This window comes from Musca autumnalis, unplaced genomic scaffold (genome assembly GCF_047663935.1).
Source record: "Musca autumnalis isolate F117 unplaced genomic scaffold, ASM4766393v1 scaffold_1, whole genome shotgun sequence".
Lineage (NCBI taxonomy): Eukaryota > Metazoa > Arthropoda > Insecta > Diptera > Muscidae > Musca > Musca autumnalis.
The window spans coordinates 13277827-13300986 of NW_027411644.1; the positions used below are offsets into that span (position 1 = coordinate 13277827).

Genomic DNA, 23160 nt, shown 5'->3' on the forward strand with positions numbered 1-23160 from the left:
TTTTTTCTATAAATATAAGTTTTTTTAATAAAAATTTCAAAAATCGTGTCCTTATCCAATAAAAAAAACTACTACAACTAAAATACGAATATACGAAATGGCATTAACAAAACTTAATCCGAGTCATCTTCGTCGAAATTAAAAATACGATCTAAATCATCTACAATGTGTTTTTCATGTCTGGCATTTTGTTGTTTCTCTTCGGCTTTTTCCAAAGCTGACCAGAAACTTTCTCTCTTGCGTATGGAAGAATCCGAATCAAGTGGTTCTTGAAATTGATTCCAATAGGTATTTTCTGGTGCAGAATTTTTGTGATCGGAGGATTCCCGTACAGGTCTTTTTTCCAAACTATGCCAAAAGCTGTTGTCTTCATTAACAAAATTACCTGGCGCAGAGTTTTTGTGATCGGAGGATTCCCGTACAGGTCTTTTTTCCAAACTATGCCAAAAGCTGTTGTCTTCATTAGCAAAATTATTATGAGGAGATTCTTGTGAGGAGGGCCAATATCGCTGTTTTGTTGAATATTTTTGTGAGGAAGGCCAATACTGTTGTTGTTTTCTTGAAGTTGATTTGTCATAGCTAGCTTCTTGTGAGGAAGGCCATTCCTGTGGCATATTTGAGGCTGATTTATCATAGAAGGATTCTTGGGATGATGGCCACTGTTGTTCTTGATGTTTCGAGGGTGATTTGTCTTGGGAAGATTCTTGTAAGAAAGGCCATTCCCGTAATTTTGATTTTAAAGCAGAATTGTCATTAGAAGATTCTTGTCCTGATAACCATTGATGTTGATGTTGTTGTGTTGAAGGCCTTTCAACCTCTGTCCACTGTTGTTGATCCTGTTCCTCCGAATATTTTTCCGCCTTCAATTCTTTTAATAAATTTTCCAATTGATTTATTTCTGCAGCCGCCAACTCCACATTGGGATACGAAACATGTTGGGGTATTTCTGGTGGCGTTATACTCAAGGTGGTGTGTTTATCTCCCGTCATATGACCCATCATTGTTTTATAAAGAAATGGATAATTTTTTTCAAAATTCATTTTAATGCGCAACAAACGTTCCAACATATTGGGTGTAAGGACATGCGGCACATCTTGTCTGGTGGTGGTGGTGGGGATGTTTCTTGGTGAGATATTTCGACGATAACGATTTAACAGCGATTCAAATGTACCACCACCCGTAAAAATCGGTTGATATAAATTATACGGTTTATACTGCCAAGGATCATCTTTGCGATCAACACTTTGTAAGCCCATAAAAGGTTCCAATAACTTGGGGTCATATGTAAAGCGAGAACGTTCCTCTTCGCCGGGATGGCCTTGATGATATGCCTGAGCATTTGTAGACGATGAAGATGTGGATGCTGACAGGGTATCAGATGATGATGATGATGATAATGGGAATGAGGGTGTGGATGGCGATGATGATGCTGATGCTGATGACGAAGTTTCAGATATTGAAGATGTTTCTGGGGGATTTAATGTTGCATTACTGTTTACATGAAGTTGTGATGTTTTAGTTGATGAAATGTCAGTGATGTTTTTTTTTTTGTTCATGAAATGTAAATGAAAGGAGATTAATTAAAATGAAATGCAATAACAAAAAATAATGAAAATAATAAATAAAAATAAACGTGAGAGAAAAAACTTAACAGATTTTCCAGGCGAAATCACAAGAGCCGAAGCGAAATGGTTTATATAAAACTTTATCACCCTAAAAACTTTCTATAGAAAGTTTTTCATAACAGTGTAAATTTTTTATATAAAATGTTTGATAACAGTGAGCATTTTTTATAGCAACTGTTCATCACAGTGGGAATTTTATTATAGAATATTTTTCATCACAGTGAATATTTTCTGTAGAAAATTTCTTCAACACAGTACAATTTTTTCAGACATTTTTGTATCGCAGTGAAAATATTTTATGAAAAATTTGTTCATCACAATCAAAATTTTCTATAGAAAATTTTTCACAGCAATGTGAAATTTGGAAATTTTTCTATAGAAAAATTTTTCTATATGAAAATCATCACAATGCAAAGTTTTTATAGCAAAATATTCATCACAGTGCAAAGTTTTCTATAGAAAATTTTTAAATCATCAAATTGAAAATTTTTTTTAGAAATTTCTTTTGAACATTTTTAACCACAGTGAAAATTTTCTACAGAAAATTTATATAGAAAATTTTTATGACAGCAAAAACTTTCTTAGTAAATTTTTCGTCACAACGCAAATTTTCTATAGAAAATTGTTCAAAACAATGCAAATTTTCTATAGAAAATTTTTTATAGGAAAATTTTCACCACAATGCATATTTTCTATAGGAAATTTTTCATCACAGTGAGAATGTTCTATAAAAAGTTTTTCATCGTAGTGGGATTTTTTTTTAATTTTTTTCTATGGAACATCGTTCTTCACAGTGGAAATTTTCTATAAATTTTTTTTCATCGCAGTGAAAATTTTCTATTGAAAATTGTTAACCACAGTGGACATTTTTGGTAGAAAATTGTTCAACACAGGGGATATAGTTAATCATAGTGGAAATTTTCTATAGAATTTTTTTTATTACAGTGGAAATTTTCTATAGACATTTTTTCATCTCAGTGAAAATGTTCAAAAAAAAATCATCAGTGAAAATTTTCTATAGAAAATTTTTCATCACAATGGGAATTTTCCATAGAAAATTGTTCATCACAGTGAGAATATTCCATAGAAAAATTACAATGGGCATTTTCTATAGAAACTTTTTTCATCGCAGGACATTTTCTATAGAAAATTTGTCATCACAGTTGAAATTTTCTATAGAAAAATTGTTGACCGCAGTGGAAATTTTTTATAATTTTTTTTTGCACCACCAGAAAATTTTCTATAGAAAAAATTTCATCGCATTTGAAAGAAAAGTTTTTACCACAGTGAGAATTTTTTATAGAAAATTTTTCATCACAGTGGGAATTTGCTATAGAAAATTTTTCATCACAATGAAAATTTCCTATAGAAACATTTTTCAGCACAGAGAAAATTTTCCATATTTTTTTTCAACACAGGGAAATTTTCTATGGAAAAATTTTTTATAGAAAAATATTTCATTGCAGTGGAAATTTTCAATAGAAAATTGTTCACCGCATTTGACATTTTCTATAAAACAATTTTCATCACAGTGGGAATTTTCTATAAAACATTTTTCATCAAAGCGAAATTTTCTATAGAGAATAACAGTGGACACTTTCTATAGAAAATTGTTTATGCCAGTGGAAATTTTCCATAGAAAATATTTTCATCAGAGTGGAAAATTTTTATTAAAAATATTTTTTACCACAGTGGAATTTTTTCATAGAAAAAATCTTCACCACAGTGGAAATTTTCTATAGAAAATTTTTTACCAGAGTGAAAATTTTCTTTAAAATTTGTTTTTTCAAAATTTCAAAGTTAAAAATTTCTATAGGGAATTCATCATTATAGTATAAATTTTCTATAGAAAATTGTTCATCATAGTGGAAATTTTCCATAGAAAATTTGCCATCACAGTGGGAATTTTCTATAGAAAATTTTTTATCGCAGTGGCAATTTTCTATAAAAAAAATTTCATCACAGTTGAAATTTTCTATAGAAATTTGTTCCTTATAGTGGAAATTTTCTATAGAAAAATTTTAATCACGGTTGAAATTTTCTATTGAAAAATGTTCATCACGGTGGAAATTTTTACAGAAAATTTTTTAAAACAAAATTCATCACTTTGGAATTTTCTATAGAAAATTGTTCAATACACTGGAAATTTTTCTATGTTATATAGAACATTTCTCATCGCAGCGTGAATTTTCTATAGAAAATATTTCATTGCAGTTGGAATTTTCTATAGAAAATTTTTCATCACAGCGTGAATTTTCTATAGAAAACATTTCATCGCTGTCGGAATTTTCTATAGAAAATTTTTCGTAACGATGGGAAATTTTCTATTAAAAATTTTCTTCTCAGTGGAAATTTTCCGCAGAAATTTTCTTCTCAGTGGAAATTTTCCGCAGAAATTTTTTTCATCCCAATTGAAATTTTCTATAGAAAATTTTTCATCGCAATTGAAATTTTTTGTAGAGAATTTTTAATCAATGTGGGAATTTTCTAAGAAAAATGTTCATCACAGTTGAAATTTTCTATAGAATTTTTTTCATCGCAGTGAAAATTTTCTATAGAACATTGTTCATCGCATTTGAAATTTTCTATAGAAACATTTTCTTCACAGTGGGTATTTTCCATAGAAAATTTGGCATCACAGTGGGAATTTTCTATAGAAAATTTGTCATCCCATTGGAAATTTTCCATAGAGAATTTTTCATCGCAGTGGAAATTTTCTATAGAAAATTGTTCATCGCATTTGAATTTTTCTATAAAAAAATGTTCATCACAGTGGGAATTTTCTATAGAATTTTTTTCACCACAGTGGGAATTTTCCATAGAAAATTTTTCATCACAGCGAGAATTTGCCATAGACATTTTCTATAGAAAATTGTTTATTCAAGTGGAAATTTTCCATAGAAAAATATTTTCATCAGAGTGGAAAATTTTTATTAAAAATATTTTTCACCACAGTGGAAATTTTCTATAGAAAATTATTTTACCAGAGTGGAAATTTTCTTTAAAATTTTTTTTTCAATATTTCAAAGTAAAATTTTCTATAGGGTATTCATCATTATAGTATAAATTTTCTATAGAAAATTGTTCATCACAATAGAATTTTTCATAACACTCTGTTAAAAAAATCTGTAGAAAATTATTCATCATAATGGAAATTTTCTATAGAAACTGTATGTATCACAGTGGGAATTTTCCATAGAAAATTTGCCATCACAGTGGGAATTTTCTATAGAAAATTTTTCATCGCAGTGCGAATTTTCTATAAAAAATATTTCATCACAGTTGAAATTTTCTATAGAAAACTTTTAAACACGGTGGACATTTTTATAGAAAAATTTTTTAAAAAGAAATTCAAAAATGTTCATTCCTTTGGAATTTTCTAAAGAAAATTGTTCAATACATTGGAAATTTTCTATTGAAATTTTTTATAACAGTGCAAATTCTCTATAGAAATTTTTTTATAATTTTCTATGTTCTATAGAACATTTTTAATCGCAGAGCAAATTTTCTATAGAAAAGTTTTCATCACATTGTGAATTATCCATAGAAAATGTTTAATCACAGTCGGAATTTTCTATAGAAATACTTTCATCACAGTTTTTTCTATAGAAAATTGCTCATCACAGTTCAAACATTTTTTTTAGTTGAAAATTTTGAAAACTTCATACTGTTCTTACCGCTAGAAAATCTGTAATTTTTTTTTTCAAATATAAATAACTGGTATTTTAAAACATGTTCTATCAAGTCCAAATAGTTTTCTCAGTTACTCGACTGATTTGTCTCTTTGGAGTTAATGATTTTTTTCGTTGAAGATTTTAGTTTTCTTCGTTTGGGTTTTGTTGGTGAAGAAGATGATGTTGAGGAGGATGATGATGGCAGTTGGGATGATGTGCTATTAGGTTGTGGCGTTGTTGTTGTAAGCTTAGCACTACTAGAAGCCATTACAATTGAGCTTGAATTAGCCACAGATGTTTTAGTTGTTGTCGAGGATTCACCTGCCGACCACTTTAAACGTTTCTCCTTATTCACCTTACTTAGTTCGTAGAGAAAATCCAATATCTCTTCCAAATTTTTGTGTTTTTCTATGGCATTTTCTTTGTTTGTTTCCGTTTCTGTTTTGGAAATGTCATTTGTGCTTGGCGCAACATTGCCCATTTTATTGACACTCTTGTGATGGGCAAATTTCTTGACATGATACTTTCCATTTCTTGTTGAACTGGCCACATTACGTTTATTGGGTTTAAATTTACCCCTCAAAGCATAAACACTGTGGGTGGTGGATTCGGCAGGTTCCATAATATCCAGTTTTTGTATTTTATTGGAATTTTTATTGTCAGTAAGTTTCTCCTTGATATTATTGGGCAGTGTTTCCTTGTCCTCAACATGCTTTGATGAATCTATGCTATTTTCCTGGGGCTCTTCAGTCTCTCCCTGTCCTTCCCCCTCTTCTCCTTCATCTTCTCCGGTTTGATTTGTTGGCCCCGTTGTCATAATTTCATCATTATCGGCTTCCGCAATGGTAGTTTCCCTTTTAAAGGATTGATTTGGACCATGTAGCAGCTCACCGGAATTATCGTTTATGGCCAAATGATAACGTCCATTGGACATGTAGTCCCTTTGCAGATCTTTGTTTAGGTGATTTCTATCATAACCCTTTTCACTCATTTCTTCTAGCCAATCCCGAAATTCTGCTTCATCATCTTGTGATTTGGAGTAGTGCAGCTTTTGTCGGGACGAGGGTTTGAAATCAGCAAATTTATGACTCAAATCAGAATGTTTAAGGGCCTTTTCAAGAACCTTCAATAACTTGTCTTTGCAACCACTGCAACATTCCGACAGGCGTTGTTTTAGAATCTCAAACAGATTTTCAAAGGTTTGGCTGCAATCGTTGTTGGCCTTGTTTAGTTCTGAATTGAAATGGCTATAAATTACGCGGGCACGATTGGTCTTATCAATGTTGTTGTGGTAGTAATGGATAATGGGTGCTGGGGATTTGTGATAGCTACTTGGTAGTTCATACAAAGGACCTCTTGGGGCTAATTTATTCAGAAATGCTGGGGGACCTGATAATTTCACAGTTAACGGATGCAGCCGTGTATTGTAGCTGTTAATTTCCGGCTGCTTTACATAGGGTACAGCATAGCCTAAGGGTTTAGCTGGATTAACAACAGTATAAACGCCATTGGCATTGGTAATTTGATAAGGACTTGCCGGTGTAGCCGAATAATCATCCACAACGGAAACAGGTTCAAAACTATTTGCCAGAAAGGGATTTTGGGGCAAGGATGATTTGCTTTGATAAGGATTAATGTACTGATGTTGGTATTGGGTCTGATGTTTGGGTATGTGATTCAAACTATTGCCAGGATGTTGTCTTACGTAGGCATTATAATGCAGAGCTGGAGATTGCTGTTGTTGATACTGCGGCTGGGTCTGTTGCACATTGACATGATTGTGTCCACCCTGTTCTGTAACATACTGTTGTTGCTGTGGCTCAGTTATCGTATGTCCATCCTTGCCATCTATTTCACTGGTTTCATCCCCTGCCGATATTTCCATGGGTTCTTTATTGGCCTTGGCCAAAGCTTCCCTAATCGACTCAGCATTATAACGCTCCAAAGCTTCTTCAGGGGTCTCATTGGGATTTAGGGTGATTTCCTTTAAAGAATCTTTATAGGTTTTTCTCAACTCACTCAATGAATTCTCATCTATGGGTTCTAAGGTGGAATATTCTGTAGAACGTCGAGAACGTCTACGACGACCTGACTTGGAGGGTTTGGAACTTCTTACAACTACAAGAAAACTTTTATAATTAGCAAATTTATCTTTGGCTAACCTTTTTGTTTGACTTTTTAAATCTGCGCCATTATTGCTGTTGTTGTTGTTTTGCTTGGCTGGATCCAAGTTTGTGTGGGAGTTGTTTGTGGTGGTTGTTGTTGTAGTTGCAGTTCTTAAGCGTATGGGATCTTCTGGCCGTATAAGTAACATCATTCTCTGAAATGCGTCATCATCTGTTATTGAAGATTTGTGAGGTTCAAGATGATGATGATGATCGTGATGTTGCGGGTGATGGGAATTGATGGTGTTGGGTGGTAAACATTTGGTGCATGAATCAATGGAGGGAAGAGCGACAACATCATCGGGTGCAGATAAAGAAAAATGCTTATGATCATGAGTGAGACTTTAATATTTGTCTAAAGTTTACAAATAAAAATAGTGATATGTGTGCGTGTGTGGCTGTTGTGGGTGATTAAGGTGGGTGGGTGTGGAGATAACAAGTAAAAACATGTTTAAGTTCGACCGGGCCGAAAATTTTATACCCTCCACCATAAAAAAATTCTGAACTAAAATGTAATAATAAATTCCTTTGCTGTCCACAATTTTAGGTGGAGCAGGTTTTCGATCTCGGATACCCCAAATGCCAAAATTAGGCCTGAAAATGATCTCAACATGTTTTCATCGGACTGAACCTTTATATGGGGGCTATATGAAAGGGGCACATATTTTGACATTTTTTGGTAGAGAAGTTGTATAACCACTGGGAACCTCAAGTGTCAAATAACAGGTAGATAGCTAAACAAATATAGCTAAAATCCTCAAAATACCTAAAATCAGGACATTCCGTAATATAGGGACTATACTAATAGGGACTATACTAATGTTTCGCGATTTCAGAGAACCTCAAATATCGAATTTCGTGTACTTCAGTCCAAGATAGATAAAACCCTAAAAATACTGAAAACAAGGAGGCACCGTTATATGGAGGCTATACCAAAACGTGCATCTATGTTTGATGGACAAGTTTTGTGACTACTGGAAACCTTAAGTGACAAATAACAGGGAATTCGGTCAAAAAATTTGGCGAAAATACACAAAATACCCAAAAATCGGGAGGTACCATTATATGGGGGCTATACCAAAACATAGATCTGGTGGAGAAGGCAAAAACAGAGGAGAGAAAACCTTTAGAGGTCTTCTAAAGAACATAGAGAACTTTTGGAGGTCTCCTAATGGCAACTGAAGACCTTTGGAGGTCTTCTAAACCCAACCGAAGGCCTGTGGATGTCTTCTTAAGACAACAGAAAACCTTTGGAGGTCTCCTAAATAACACAGAGGACTTTTGAAGGTTTTTTAATAACAACTGAAAATCTTTGGAGGTCTTCTAAAGCCAACCGAAGACCTTTGGAGATCTTCTAAAGCCAACAGAAGACCAGAAGACCTTTGGAGGTCTTCTTAAAACAACCGAAGACCTTTGGAGGTCTTCTAAAGACAACAGAAGGAATTTGGAGGTCTTCTAAAGGCAACTAAAGACATTTGGAGGTCTTCTAAAGACAAAGGAAGACATTTTGAGGTATTCTAACGACAACAGAGGTCCTCCAAAGCCAACAAAGGACTTTGGAGGTCTTCTATAGACAAAAGAAGACCTTTCGAGGTCTTCTAAAGCCAACAGTCTTTTAAAGACAACAGAATACATTTGGAGGTCTTCTAAAGGCAACTGAAGACCTTTGGTGGTCTTCTTAAGACAACAGAAAACCTTTGGAGGTATCCTAAAGAACACAGAGCACTTTTTGAGGTCTTCTAATGGCAACTTAAGACTTTTGGAGGCCTTCTAAAGCCAGCCGAAGACATTTGGAGGCCTTCTAAAGCCAAAAGAAGACTTATGGATGTATTCCAAAGACAACCAAAGGCCCTTGGAGGTCTTTTATAGACGACAGAAGATCTCTTGAAGTCTTCTAAAGACAGCAGAAGACGTCTTGAGGTCTTCTATAGATAAAAGAAGACCTTTTGAGGTCTTCTAAAGACAGCAGAAGACCTTTTGAGTTCTTCTAAAGTCAACTGAAGACGTTTGGATGGCCTTTTAAAGCCAACAGAAGACCTTTGGAGGTCTTATTAAGACAACGAGGTTTTCTAAAGCCAACATAAGATCGTTGAAGGTCTTCTTAAGACAACAGAAGACCTTTGGAGCTTTTCTAAAGACAACAGAAGATCTTCGGAGGAGGAGTGAACAGAAGATCTTTGGAAATCTTCTAAAGCTAACAGAATACTTTTGGGAGTCTTCTAAAGAAAACAAAAGACCTCTGGAGGTCTTCTAACGACCACAGAAGACTTCTTGAGGTCTTCTAAGGACAAAAGAAGACCTTTTGAGGTCTTCAAAAGACACCATAAGACCTTTGGAGGTCTTCTAAAGGCAACTGAAGAAATTTGGCGATCTTCTTAAGACAACAGAAAACCTTTGGAGGTCTTCTAAAGCCAACGGAAGGCCTTTGGAGGTCTTCCAAAGACAACAGAAGATCTTTGGAGGTCTTCTAAGGACAGCAGAAGATCTTTGAAGGTCTTCTTAAGACAACAGAAGACGAAGGTCTTCTAAAGACAAAAGAAGATCTTTGGAAATCTTCTAAAGCCAACAGAAGACTTTTGGGGGTCTTCTAAAGGCAACTGAAAACCCTTTGGAGATCTTCTAAAGCCAACATAAGACCATTGGAGGTCTTCTAAAGCCAACAGAATACCTTTGAAGGTATTCTTTAGACAACAGAAGATCTTTGGAGGTCTTCTAAAGGCAACAGAATACCTTTGAAGGTCTTCTTAAGCCAACAGAAGACATTTGGAGCTTTTCTAAGGACAACAGAAGATCTTCGGAGGAGGAGGGAACAGAAGATCTTTGGAAATTTTCTGAAAACAACCGAAGACTTTTGGAGGTCTTCTAAAGACAACAGAAGACATTTGGAGGTCTTCTAAAGGCAACTGAAGGCCTTTGGAGGTCTTCTAAAGGCAACTGAAGGCCTTTGGAGGTCTTCTAAAGACAAAGGAAGACATTTTGAGGTATTCTAACGACAACAAAAGACCTTTGGAGATCCTCCAAAGCCAACAAAAAACTGTGAAGGTCTTCTAAAGACAAAAGAAGGCCTTTCGAGGTCTTCTAAAGGCAACTGAAGACCTTTGAAGGTCTTCTAAAGACAACAGCAGACATTTGTATGTCTTCTTAAAACGACAGAAAACCTTTGGAGGTCTTCTAAATCCAAAAAAAGACCTTTGAAAGTCTTCCTAAGACAACAGAAGACCTTTGGAGGTATATTAAAGAACACAGAGCACTTTTTGAGCTCTTCTAATGGCAACTGAAGACCTTTGGTGGTCTTCTTAAGGCAACTGAAGACCTTTGGTGGTCTTTTTAAGACAACAGAAAACCTTTGGAGGTATCCTAAAGAACACAGAGCACTTTTTGAGGTCTTCTAATGGCAACTTAAGACTTTTGGAGGCCTTCTAAAGCCAACCGAAGACATTTGGAGGCCTTCTAAAGCCAAAAGAAGACTTATGGATGTATTCCAAAGACAACCGAAGACCCTTGGAGGTCTTTTATAGACGACAGAAGATCTCTTGAAGTCTTCTAAAGACAGCAGAAGACGTCTTGAGGTCTTCTATAGATAAAAGAAGACCTTTTGAGGTCTTCTAAAGACAGCAGAAGACCTTTTGAGTTCTTCTAAAGTCAACTGAAGACGTTTGGATGGCCTTTTAAAGCCAACAGAAGACCTTTGGAGGTCTTATTAAGACAACGAGGTTTTCTAAAGCCAACATAAGATCGTTGAAGGTCTTCTTAAGACAACAGAAGACCTTTGGAGCTTTTCTAAAGACAACAGAAGATCTTCGGAGGAGGAGTGAACAGAAGATCTTTGGAAATCTTCTAAAGCTAACAGAATACTTTTGGGAGTCTTCTAAAGAAAACCAAAGGCCTCTGGAGGTCTTCTAAAGACCACAGAAGACTTCTTGAGGTCTTCTAAGGACAAAAGAAGACCTTTTGAGGTCTTCAAAAGACACCATAAGACCTTTGGAGGTCTTCTAAAGGCAACTGAAGAAATTTGGCGATCTTCTTAAGACAACAGAAAGCCTTTGGAGGTCTTCTAAAGCCAACGGAAGGCCTTTGGAGGTCTTCCAAAGACAACAGAAGATCTTTGGAGGTCTTCTAAGGACAGCAGAAGATCTTTGAAGGTCTTCTTAAGACAACAGAAGACGAAGGTCTTCTAAAGACAAAAGAAGATCTTTGGAAATCTTCTAAAGCCAACAGAAGACTTTTGGGGGTCTTTTAAAGGCAACTGAAAACCCTTTGGAGATCTTCTAAAGCCAACATTAGACCATTGGAGGTCTTCTAAAGCCAACAGAATACCTTTGAAGGTATTCTTTAGACAACAGAAGATCTTTGGAGGTCTTCTAAAGGCAACAGAATACCTTTGAAGGTCTTCTTAAGCCAACAGAAGACATTTGGAGCTTTTCTAAGGACAACAGAAGATCTTCGGAGGAGGAGGGAACAGAAGATCTTTGGAAATTTTCTGAAAACAACCGAAGACTTTTGGAGGTCTTCTAAAGACAACAGAAGACATTTGGAGGTCTTCTAAAGGCAACTGAAGGCCTTTGGAGGTCTTCTAAAGACAAAGGAAGACATTTTGAGGTATTCTAACGACAACAAAAGACCTTTGGAGATCCTCCAAAGCCAACAAAAAACTGTGAAGGTCTTCTAAAGACAAAAGAAGGCCTTTCGTGGTCTTCTAAAGGCAACTGAAGACCTTTGAAGGTCTTCTAAAGACAACTGCAGACATTTGTATGTCTTCTTAAAACAACAGAAAACCTTTGGAGGTCTTCTAAATCCAAAAAAAGACCTTTGAAAGTCTTCCTAAGACAACAGAAGACCTTTGGAGGTATATTAAAGAACACAGAGCACTTTTTGAGCTCTTCTAATGGCAACTGAAGACCTTTGGAGGCCTTCTAAAGCCAACCCAAGACATTTGGAGGCCTTCTAAAGCCAACAGAAGACTTATGAATGTATTCCACAGACAACCGAAGACCTTTGGAGGTCTTTTATAGACAACAGAAGATATCTTGAAGTCTTCTAAAGACAACAGAAGACGTCTTGAAGTCTTCTATAGACAAAAGAAGACCTTTTGAGGTCTTCTAAAGACAGCAGAAGACCTTTTGAGGTCTTCTAAAGACAGCAGAAGACCTTTTGAGTTCTTCTAAAGGCAACTGAAGACCTTCGGATGGCCTTCTATAGCCAACAGAAGACCTTTGGAGGTCTTATTAAGACAACGAGGTTTTTAAAGCCAACAGAAGACCGTTGAAGGTCTTCTTAAGACAACATTAGACCTTTGGAGCTTTTCTAAAGACAACAGAAGATCTTCGGAGGAGGAGGGAATAGAAGATCTTTGGAAATCTTCTAAAGCCAACAGAAGACTTTTGGGGGTCTTCTAAAGAAAACAAAAGACCTCTGGAGGTCTTCTAAAGACAACAGAAGTCCTTTGAAAGTCTTCAAAAGACACCATAAGACCTTTGGAGGTCTTCTAAAGGCAACTGAAGAAATTTGGTGGTCTTCTTAAGACAACAGGAAACCTTTGGAGGTCTTCTAAAGCCAACAGAAGGCCTTTGGAGGTCTTCCGAAGACAACAGAAGATCTTTGGAGGTCTTCTAAGAACAACAGAAGATCTTTGAAGGTCTTCTTAAGACAACAGAAGACCTATGAAGGTCTTCTAAAGACAAAAGAAGATCTTTGGAGATCTTCTAAAGCCAACATAAGACCATCGGAGGTCTTCTAAAGCCAACAGAATACCTTTGAAGGTCTTCTTTAGACAACAGAAGACCTTTGGAAGTCTTCGAAAGACAACAGAAGATCTTTGGAGGTCTTCTAAAGGCAACAGAATACCTTTGAAGGTCTTCTTAAGACAACAGAAGACCTTTGGAAGCCTTCGAAAGACAACAGAAGATCTTTGGAGGTCTTCTAAAGGCAACTGAAGACCTTAGGAGGTCTTCTATAGACAGCAGACCTTTGGAGATCTTCTAAATACAACAGAAGATCTTTAGATGTCTTCTAATGACAAAAGAAGAACTTTTGAGGTCTTCTAAAGACAAAATAAGACCTTTGGGGATCTTCTAAAGCCAATAGAAGACCATCGGAGGTCTTCCAAAGCCAACAGAATACCTTTGAAGGCCTTCTTTAGACAACAGAAGACCTTTGGAAGCCTCCGAAAGACAACAGAAGATCTTTGGAGGCCTTCTGAAGGCAACAGAATACCTTTGAAGGTCTTCTTTAGACAACAGAAGTCCTTTGGAAGTCTTCGAAAGACAACAGAAGACCTCTGGAGGTCTTTTAAATACTTCAGAAAACCTCTGGAGATCATCTAAGGACAACAGAAAGAACCCCCATATAGAGGTCTTATATGGACATATATAAGACCTTAGAGGTCTTCTGTAGATAACAGAAGACTTTTGGAGGAGGAAAAAAAACTATGGAGGAAGGTATAAAAAGGGTGGGGAAAGAAGTTATATTATTTACTAGAAAAGGTGGAACTTTCTTACCCTTTACTGTGAAGAAGACTTAACGATTGACCTTCATTGCAGGTTAGGACATTTTAAAAGCAAATAAGGTCATCATTCTAATCGCTGAGTAACCGAAATGCCAAATAGGATACTGCCTTTGAAAATTAACGTATGGACCAGCCATCCAAATGGACAGACAGACGGACGATCATAACTAAATCGACAAAATGTGTCTTCGATTCTCTTAATTAATTAAATAGTCCTTTCCTTTGTGTTTTGGGGTCCAGGACTCAGAATGGATATGAGCTAAACGCTGCAAAATGTGGGTCATAAGGGCTACACCCATAGAATCATATGACATATTTACTCATTAACACCAGTATTTTAGTTGTAGACCTTAGGGTTTTGGGACATAATCACAAAATGTGTGGACTTTCGTTAAGAAAGAAAAAAAAAATAAGCCGCTCTAATAGGTTCCACAAGGAGTACCTGCGGTTTAAATTTCAGAAGAGAAGAGTCCTTAGACTACATTTTTTTAACTTACATTCAGTCTTCCTACTTGATTACGGTTACAAACAACTTCGAGCGAGACAGACGAACAGATTTTATCCTAACATACATATGTGATGTCCTAACCGTGATGTACTAACAATGCGTGTCAAAGTACAGACATAAGACTGAGAGTATAAAAAGTGTTTATCCCAAAAATGTGAGGTTATGTGAAAAATTACAATTAAGCAATAATTTACAAATTTTCCATTTCACTCACCGGTAAGGTCTGATGTTGTCTCAGCATTTCCTCAATTTCAGCATCACCCACAGCTGTACGATAGGCACCGCCAGAGCCATAGGCATTCGAACCATAACCTCCACCGCCATAATAAGGTGAGGTGGTATATTTAGCTGGTGGTGGCGGTGGTGCATTGTAACCACCATAACTTGGAGCATAATTATATTTTGGCGGAGGTGGTGGTGGAGGTGCTGCATATGTTGGCGGATAACGACTAGCACCACCCGCATTGTAATAATAATTAACCACTGTAGCCGGAGGTGGTTTTAGTTTGCCCTTTTTATCGGGACTAGGGCGACCAAGTAATTCATCCAATAACTTATCAACACCTGAACGGCCATGACCATGATAGAAAGAATCAGGATTAATCATATGATAATTGTGGCGGAATACACCGAAAAGATTACCTTTATGACGTGCCTTTCCAGCATTTTCAGGCATTTGTGGTGTGGCTTGAGCAGCTGGGGCGGCCAATTGACCGCCGGCGGTACCATGTTCTTGGGCCATTTGGCGTTCGACATTTGTGGGTGAGATTGGCTGTTGTTGTTCAGTTTTACCATCATCGGCTGGTGCGTTCACTGTTGTTTCTGTTTGACTACGTTCCATTGCCGTGGAGGAATCTTTGGTGGCCATTTGTTGATTACGGGCATCATTTAGCATTGTCATCAAAGCTTGTTGGGCAACATTCATCATATGTCGTTCATTCATTTGTTGTTGTTGTTGTTCCGCCATTTCTTTTGCATCCATTTGCATGGTAGTCTGACCGCTCTGAGGTGGTGGGAGCATTTGCCTTTGTAGAGGCATTTCGGGATTTTTCATTTGAGGTGCGGCATTTTGATCCATAGGGGGTGTCCATTGCTGCTGCTGTCGCATTTGCATGTTGGGATTATTAACCATTTGCGCCCACTGGGCCATAGTCATGTCCTGCTGGGCCATATTTGTTGATCCAACTCCGCCAAAGCTTCGTTGTTGTTGACCTTGAAATTGTGTCATATCTGCTTCAACCATTTGTCTTTGTAGAGGCATTTGGGGATTTGCCATCTGAGGTGTGCCGGCGTTTTGATCCATTGCTGGTGTCCATTGCTGTTGTTGCCGCATTTGCATATTGGGATTATTAACCATTTCCGCCCATTGTGCCATAGTCATGTCCTGTTGGGCCATATTTGTTGATCCAACTCCGCCAAAACTTCGTTGTTCTTGACCTTGTTGGGTTTGGGCTCCTCCATGCCTCATGTTCTGTTCATTTGTTGACTTTTCGTTTTCATTTGGGGCCAAAAATGCACCCTTGGTCATATCCTGATCCAGCATTGGAGCTCCAGACTGTGCGGACATTTGTCGCATTTGTTGATCGGACATTTTTCCATCTGTCATCCAGCCATTTTGTTGTTGATCTTGAGACATTTTATTTCCACCATCCTGTAACCAACCTCCATGACGCATTTGCCCATCTTGAGTTGGCATCATCATTGATGGCGTCATAGCATTTCCATTGGTCGGCATTGTTTGTTTCATCGGCATATTTTGTTCCTCACTGCGGGCAATACTACCCGAAGTGGGTGGATGACCTGGATGTCCTGTCAAATGGTGGTGATTATGATGATCATGTGCATGGTGGTCATGTGAATGATGGTCGTGTGAATGTTCGCTAAGGTCCTTTGGTTTATTTTCCTCTGCTGATTCGCGAGCACGATTCATTGCCATTTGCATTTGCTGCTGAGTTTTTTCCATCATCCATTTTTGTTCATCCGACATTTCTGCTGCCTGTGCAGGCATTCGTTCAGCTTGCTGTTGAGCACCTTTGCCAGTTGCCATATCCATTTTTGGTGCACTGTTAGCAGCATTCTCCTTAAGCCATGCCATGCTATCTCCTTCGCTGGTAGCCTGTCGATAAGCATACAACATCATTTTCATTAAATCATCGCGGTCTAGAGTGGCCAAGCCCGAGTCACCAGCAAAGGTTTGACGTTTATAGGGATTGTTGGCGGAATCACTGGAGTATTTATATTTGAATGTTTTGCTCTTCTCCTCTTGTTCCTTCTTGAGGCTTTGCGAAGCCATTTGTAATAATTTCTGAACATATTCATCCTTGAGGGTTCGTTCAATATCAGCCAAGGTGATTTTGTAAATTGGTGTATCATTTAATGTCAAAGGCTTCAGATGACCCTCATTCACGTCGGATCTAGTCTTTTCTTTGGTCTGTAGTCTTGCCTTTTTCATGGCATTGGCTAGCTTAACCACTTCTTGTAGCTGTTGCAGCTCTCCAATCAATTGCTTTTCAAAAGCTTCCAATTTCAGTTGCATTTTCATATCTTCATCCTCGTCGTCATCATTGCGATTTCTGTTGGCCATGACATGTTGTTGTTGATGTTGCTGGGGGAAGTCTTCTTTTTTGTCTGGTATACGGAACCATAGAATGGGTATAGTTTTCTTGGTTAGGGCATCTCTCATGGCTGCATGCAATTTCATTTCATTGATTTTTTGAGCCGCCTCCTTGGGCGTTATGCGAAAAGGATTCGGCGTATCGGGTTTAACACGCACCTCTGAAATGTCGGAGGCAGCTGTCTGGCGTCCTAGATTTGACTGCTGTAACCAGGGAAATGCAAAAGGATTGGTATCGCCGGGAGCGGGCGCAAGTGGTGGTGGCACAAACTGCTGAAAGCTGCGGAACAATGGATTGTCCACTAATATGCTGTCGAAAGGAGAGCTCTGGGAGCGTGCTTGGCTGTGTTGATCTTGATGGTTTTGATGGTCTTGATGGCCTTGATGATCTTGATGACCTTGATGATGTTCTGAATGGCCGGAAGATAGCTCGTTTTCAACCTTCTCTGTTTCAGTTAAGGGCGCTGCAGTTGTCGTGGTGAGATTGGTCGCCAATGTCAGATTCAAAGCATCCCCCATACCGGCAAGCATATTTTGTGGTAATATTGATTCGCCAAAACTTTCGCCCAAACGGGCATAATCAATGGCGCCCGACTGAGCAGCCTGACCTATAATGGGTGTCTGTGCAAGGGCCTCATTTACCCCCAGACCAACGGTGCGTGTTATGGCCGGCACCTCTTGTGACAGCTGCTGGTTAATGGATTCCATGCGGGTCATTAACTCCGAGAAAAAATCCGGGTTGCGTACCAAACGTTTCAATGTCTCCTCATCCGGTTGGGGTAGAGCCGATGTCATTGGTGTATCGTTGGCCAAGACTAGAACAACTTTTGAATCATCCGGTACGTTATCTAAGGATCGGGCAGCCGCTGCAGGTGCTTGAGAAAACCAAAAAGAAAAAAGTTGACCTAATCCAGGAAATGATTTATAAAAAGGATCCATACTTCTACCAAATGTTTGGCCCAAATTATAACCAATATTGTGACTAACACTTCTGAAGGGATTGTAGGAGAGGCGAGTGTTCAGCGGCTGTTGCAGTAGCTAAATGGGAAATATTGCACATTTTAAATCCAACAGGCAAATAAATGCATTTTTCACAAATAATACCTGTGTTAACAAGTTGGACACATCATTTGGTCGAAAATCTAATTGGCCGTCGGGTATAAGATCTCCATCGAGTTGACACGAACCGAAGCCCACGCAATGGCAGGATATCGTCAATGCAATCAAACTGAATTTTAACTAAAAATTAAAGACAAAGGATTTTTTTGTTTTTCAAAATTCAAACACTTTTATCCTGTAACAAGGATCATTTACAACAACACTTTACCCAATTCATTTTGTTGGCATTAAACACAGTTCCGTTTTGGAAACCTAACGAAAGGACACCACTTGTTTGGGGGACACGGTTTTTTATTTTATTATGGGATTATGTTTCTTGCTTCCTGATTCCAAAAAATGTCCTTGAGGATATTTTCACAATTTTTTATCGTTTCCGTATATGTAAATTATTGGTAAACTTCGCGTAACGTTTCCGATAGTTGCACGTCTTTGATGTTCGATAAACTTGAACGTTTCGTTGGCCAAATCGCACTGAGCTCTAATCGGCTAGACAACCGCAAAATATAGACTTCCAAATGTACCGTGACCCCATTACTTGGAAAATGCAAACGCTGTTGCAAATTTTTACCGCATTCTTCCATTCTTGGTTTTTGCTTTTTTTTGTTTTTTGCCTCCTCATGTTAACCCCATTATTTTTTTTCTTGAAATTCTGCACTTTTTTCACACACATTGTATTCGATGTATGGATGGATGGCTGATCTTCTTCTTTCTTAACCCAAATTTTGAAATGACAATTTTTTGCTTTTCTTGCAAATCGAATTTGACGAAGTAAACGACGGATTGTGGGTTTCATTTGAATGTTTCTATTTCGATTCGTTTCCTGGTAGACGGCGACGTATTGTTTTCTGATCGGAGACTCGGAGAATCGAATGGCTTGTTTTGGAAAACTCCGATGCGATATATGGTTGAAAAATCACGCACCACACACTTTGAAACATGTCTTTGTAAAGGTCAAATATGATTCACGGTCTTTCCGAGACGTAGAAAAATGTTGCCATTAAATCACAATAATAACAACAACAACAACGACGATATATTTAAGATACTGATCGTATTTGAATAAAGTTCGTTTAATTGTTGCTACTTTTCCTACCCTGTTCTTGATCGAATTAAGATTTATGCATAGTCTGATAAATATTTGACTGTTCGTCTGGGTTTACACACATACATACATACATATAAATATTTAGATTATTATTACACTGTGAAATATTTTAGTTGTTATAATTTCATATCTTAGATCGGTTGAACATATGTGCGGAAATTATTATACCCCCCATAAATACGAGATTGACTCCTAATGGAACATTTGTCCTATAAACCAAACCCATAAAAGGTTTTAAATAGACCTCATATTCTAAATTTTTTATCAATAAGGAAAATCAGCCAAGGTGTTTTATACATATGTACATACTTACCCGAAGGTAAATGTGCTTGAAAAGTACAAGGCCGACATTACTGTCATACAGGAAATACTATGGATTGGGAAATGTGTCACAACAACGCCTAAAGGAGACGCACTGTTATTATAGCTGCCATGACATAAAGCATGAGTTTTGTTTCTTGGTCGGAGGTCGGATTTGTAGTTGGTCGGAGTTTAAAACATCTGGTCTTCAGCTTCACCCTTGCTACAATTCTGATCAAAAGCTAAATTCTTCAACATCGGCTTTATTTGGGCTTATGCTCCCACTGAAGCAAGAACTAAGAGACCAAAGATATATTTTACATGTGCTTAGAAGAAATATATAAACGTTGCCCTGTCCATGAAATTAAAAATATTCTTGGCGATTTTAAAGCCTAAATCGGAAAGGAGAATATCTTTGGCCCAATAGTCGGGAAGTTCAGACTTCACAGTGAAAATTCTAGCAAAGAGTGAAGCATCAAATTGATGGCGTTGGTACAGGCACATCCTCCTATGCGTACTGTAGCGTGGTTTTCTCGTCGGTTGAGGTAAACTCAGTCGCGTCCAGGGCCTCCATAAGGGCCCACTAAACCTTATGCAATGGGAAGACTTGTATTCTCCCTTTCCTGGGGTTTTAATTCGTTTTATTGATTTTAAAAAAACTAATTTGCAATCTACTCGGATTAAATACGATAAGAATATGTTCAATGGGTATGGACTACTATTCGAGCTGGGAAAGACTGGATAGGTGTTTGCGGCTGGGATCTCGTGGTGGATGAGTCGGCGTGACCAGTTGGCTTGTCGGGTACGGTGATTGCTGGGCGGTTTTCGCTGGTGTTTCGTATCTAATCGGGTTGAAGGTGGTCGGGACGACGTTTGCCGATAATCGGGTGAGTGTCGTAGATAATCGGGATGACGGTTTGTCGATAATCGGGATGACGGTGAGTACATAGTCGGGTTGACGGTAGATAATCAGGGTGACGGTTTGTTGTTAATCGGGTTGACGATCTGTTGACAATCGGATTGAATATGGTGTTCGGGAATGCGATGGCATCGGTGCTCGGCTGTTGATGTTCGTGAATACGATAGATGTCGGCTTCAGAGCTCGGCTGTTGATGTTCGGGAACACGGTGGGTGTCGGCTTCGGAGCTCGGCTGTTGATGTTCGTGAATACGATGGATGGCGGCTTCGGAGCTCGGCTGTTTATGTTCGGGAATACGATGGGTGTCGGCTTCGGCGTTTGGGAATACGATTCGGAGTTCGGGTGTTAGGCTAAGACTACGGTCTGATTCTACCACGGGCTACTTCTACTCAACTAGTGGAACAACTGACCCGAAGGCCCTATAGAACTGTAAACCCGAAGGTCCAGTGCACAGTAGAACTGTAAACCCGAAGGTCCAGTGCACAGTCGAACTGTAAACGCGAAGGTTCAGTGCTCAATAGAACTGTAAACCCGAGGGTCCAGTGCACAGTCGAACTGTTAACCCGAAGGTTCAGTGCCCAATAGAATGTAAACCCGAAGGTCCAGTGCACAGTCGAACTGTAAACCTGAAGGTTAAGTGCCCAATAGAACTGTAAACCCGAAGGTTCAGTGCTCAATAGAACTGTAAACCCGAGGGTCCAGTGCACAGTCGAACTGTAAACCCGAAGGTCCAGTGCACAGTCGAACTGTAAACCCGAAGGTTCAGTGCCCAATAGAACTGTAAACCCGAAGGTCCAGTGCACAGTCGAACTGTAAATCCGAACGTTCAGTGCCCAAATGTATCAGCCACCACAACTTAATGGGCGGCTCTCAAAAAGTTATTCCCATCTCTGTAGCACCAAAGTGTACGTTGGCGGATTTAGAACTGCTTTTAGCCTCAACCCGTGTAGCTAACTCTCTGCAGTAGAAAGCTCGCCATTCTCAACCATTTCTGGAATACTTCAGTGACCTAAAGTATGAAGTAAATGAAAATTATTAGTCATAAGAACTGACGGCGGTCGTTGTAAAGTTACACCGGAATGCACTTATCCTTTGCATTACATGTTATCTCCGAAGCGGATGGGTAGTAATGATGTAGTGTATGTTGCATATTGGATGGCTGGTTCCGAAGGTTCAGTGCCCAAATGTATCAGCCACCACAACTTAATGGACGGCTCTCAAAAAGTTCTTCCCAACTCTGTAGCACCAAAGTGTTCGTTGGCGGATTTAGAACTGCCTTTAGTCCCAACCCGTGTAGCTAACTCCCTGCAGTAGAAAGCTCGCCATTCTCAACCATTTCTGAAATACTTCAGTGATCTTAAGTATGAAGTAAATGAGAATTATTAGTCATAAGCACTGACGGCGGTCGTTGTAAAGTTACACCGGAATGCACTTATCCTTTGCATTACATGTTATCTCCGAAGCGGATGGGTAGTAATGATGTAGTGTATGTTGCATATTGGATGGCTGGTTCCGTGTGGTAAATGTAGTTGTTGGTGAATTATGTACGTGAACATTTTGTCACGTTACAATACCCGCAAGGTAATTTGGTAACTGAGGATATGGAAAGAGCATTTTTTCAAACTGTTGGTATCCCAGAATATGGTATTGAATGTATAACGCCCATCCAAGATGAGGTAAAGACAGCAATAAACCGGCTGAAGAATAATAAAGCAGCAGGAGCCGATGGTTTACCAGCCGAATTGTTCAAAACCGGAGGAGACATGCTGATAAGGTGTATTCATCAGCTAGTTAGCACCATCTGGCAGGAAGAACGAGTTCCCGACACCTACCACCTTTTTGTCGATTATAAAGCAGCCTTCGACAGCCCCTTACCTTCATAGGTATCCCAAGTCATGTATCCCTGCAAAGCTCATTCGGTAAAACGACATTAACTGATACGAAGTGTTTAGTACCAAAAGATGTTTCAGACAAGGAAACAGCCTGTCATGTGACTTATTCAACATCCTGCTGGAAAAGGTTATACGAGATGCAGATGTTAAACGGCGAGAAGACCAAGTTGATGATGTCGACGCACAACGCGTCCATAGACCTCGAACCAACAGTGGATGTTGGTTCCTACAATTTTGAGGTAGTAAAAGTCTTCGTCTACCTCGGCGCCTCCATATCCGTTTTTTAGGATCGTTGTTGACATTTTCACAAAAATTTCCTAGTATTCGGACACGGCAAACTGAGCGAAAGGGTAAACGAACCTGGCGTCAACGAAAATATTGAATACAAAACCTACGATGACACTAGAAGTTAATAGGATGATGTTGGAATTTGGAACCATAATTCGTCCCTTTTAGAACCCTTATTAGGGCCCTGACCGAATCTCCATTGTAATGAGTATCTCATCTGGAAAATTGGCAGCGTGGTCTCGCTACTGAGGCCAGGCAAAGATGCCAGCAAATTTCAATCGTTCACACAGACCGATTTCGCTTTTGTCGCCCGTAGCAAAGACTCTTGAGGCTTTACCCAATCCTGTCGTCAAAAATAGCTATCCAGTTTTCGATCATCAGCATGGGATCCGCAAGCAGCACAGCGTGTCCTGGCAACCCGCAATTTCAATTGGCTCAGACCACTT

At 38.5% G+C, this 23160-nt stretch overlaps 1 protein-coding gene across 1 annotated transcript; it reads right to left on the reverse strand.

Moving 5' to 3' along the window:
- Positions 1-113: 113 nt before the first annotated feature.
- LOC141391551 (uncharacterized) lies at positions 114-19321 on the reverse strand. Its single transcript, XM_073964423.1, has 7 exons — positions 18419-19321; positions 18196-18330; positions 18033-18129; positions 15120-17966; positions 14692-15041; positions 5393-7619; positions 114-1468 (listed from the first exon to the last, which is right to left on the reverse strand). The coding sequence occupies exons 1-7, from the start codon at positions 18425-18427 to the stop codon at positions 114-116; spliced, it is 7020 nt and encodes a 2339-aa protein (XP_073820524.1). The 5' UTR covers positions 18428-19321.
- Positions 19322-23160: the final 3839 nt, after the last annotated feature.

Bases quoted from the DNA above. Each gene is read 5' to 3' on its own strand.
- LOC141391551 (XM_073964423.1), bottom strand. The intron at 17,967-18,032 runs GTATGGATCCTT...GGTTTTCTCAAG, and splicing joins GGGCCAAACATTTGGTAGAA to CACCTGCAGCGGCTGCCCGA. The intron at 1,469-5,392 runs GTAACTGAGAAA...TAAATCCCCCAG, and splicing joins CAAAGAGACAAATCAGTCGA to AAACATCTTCAATATCTGAA.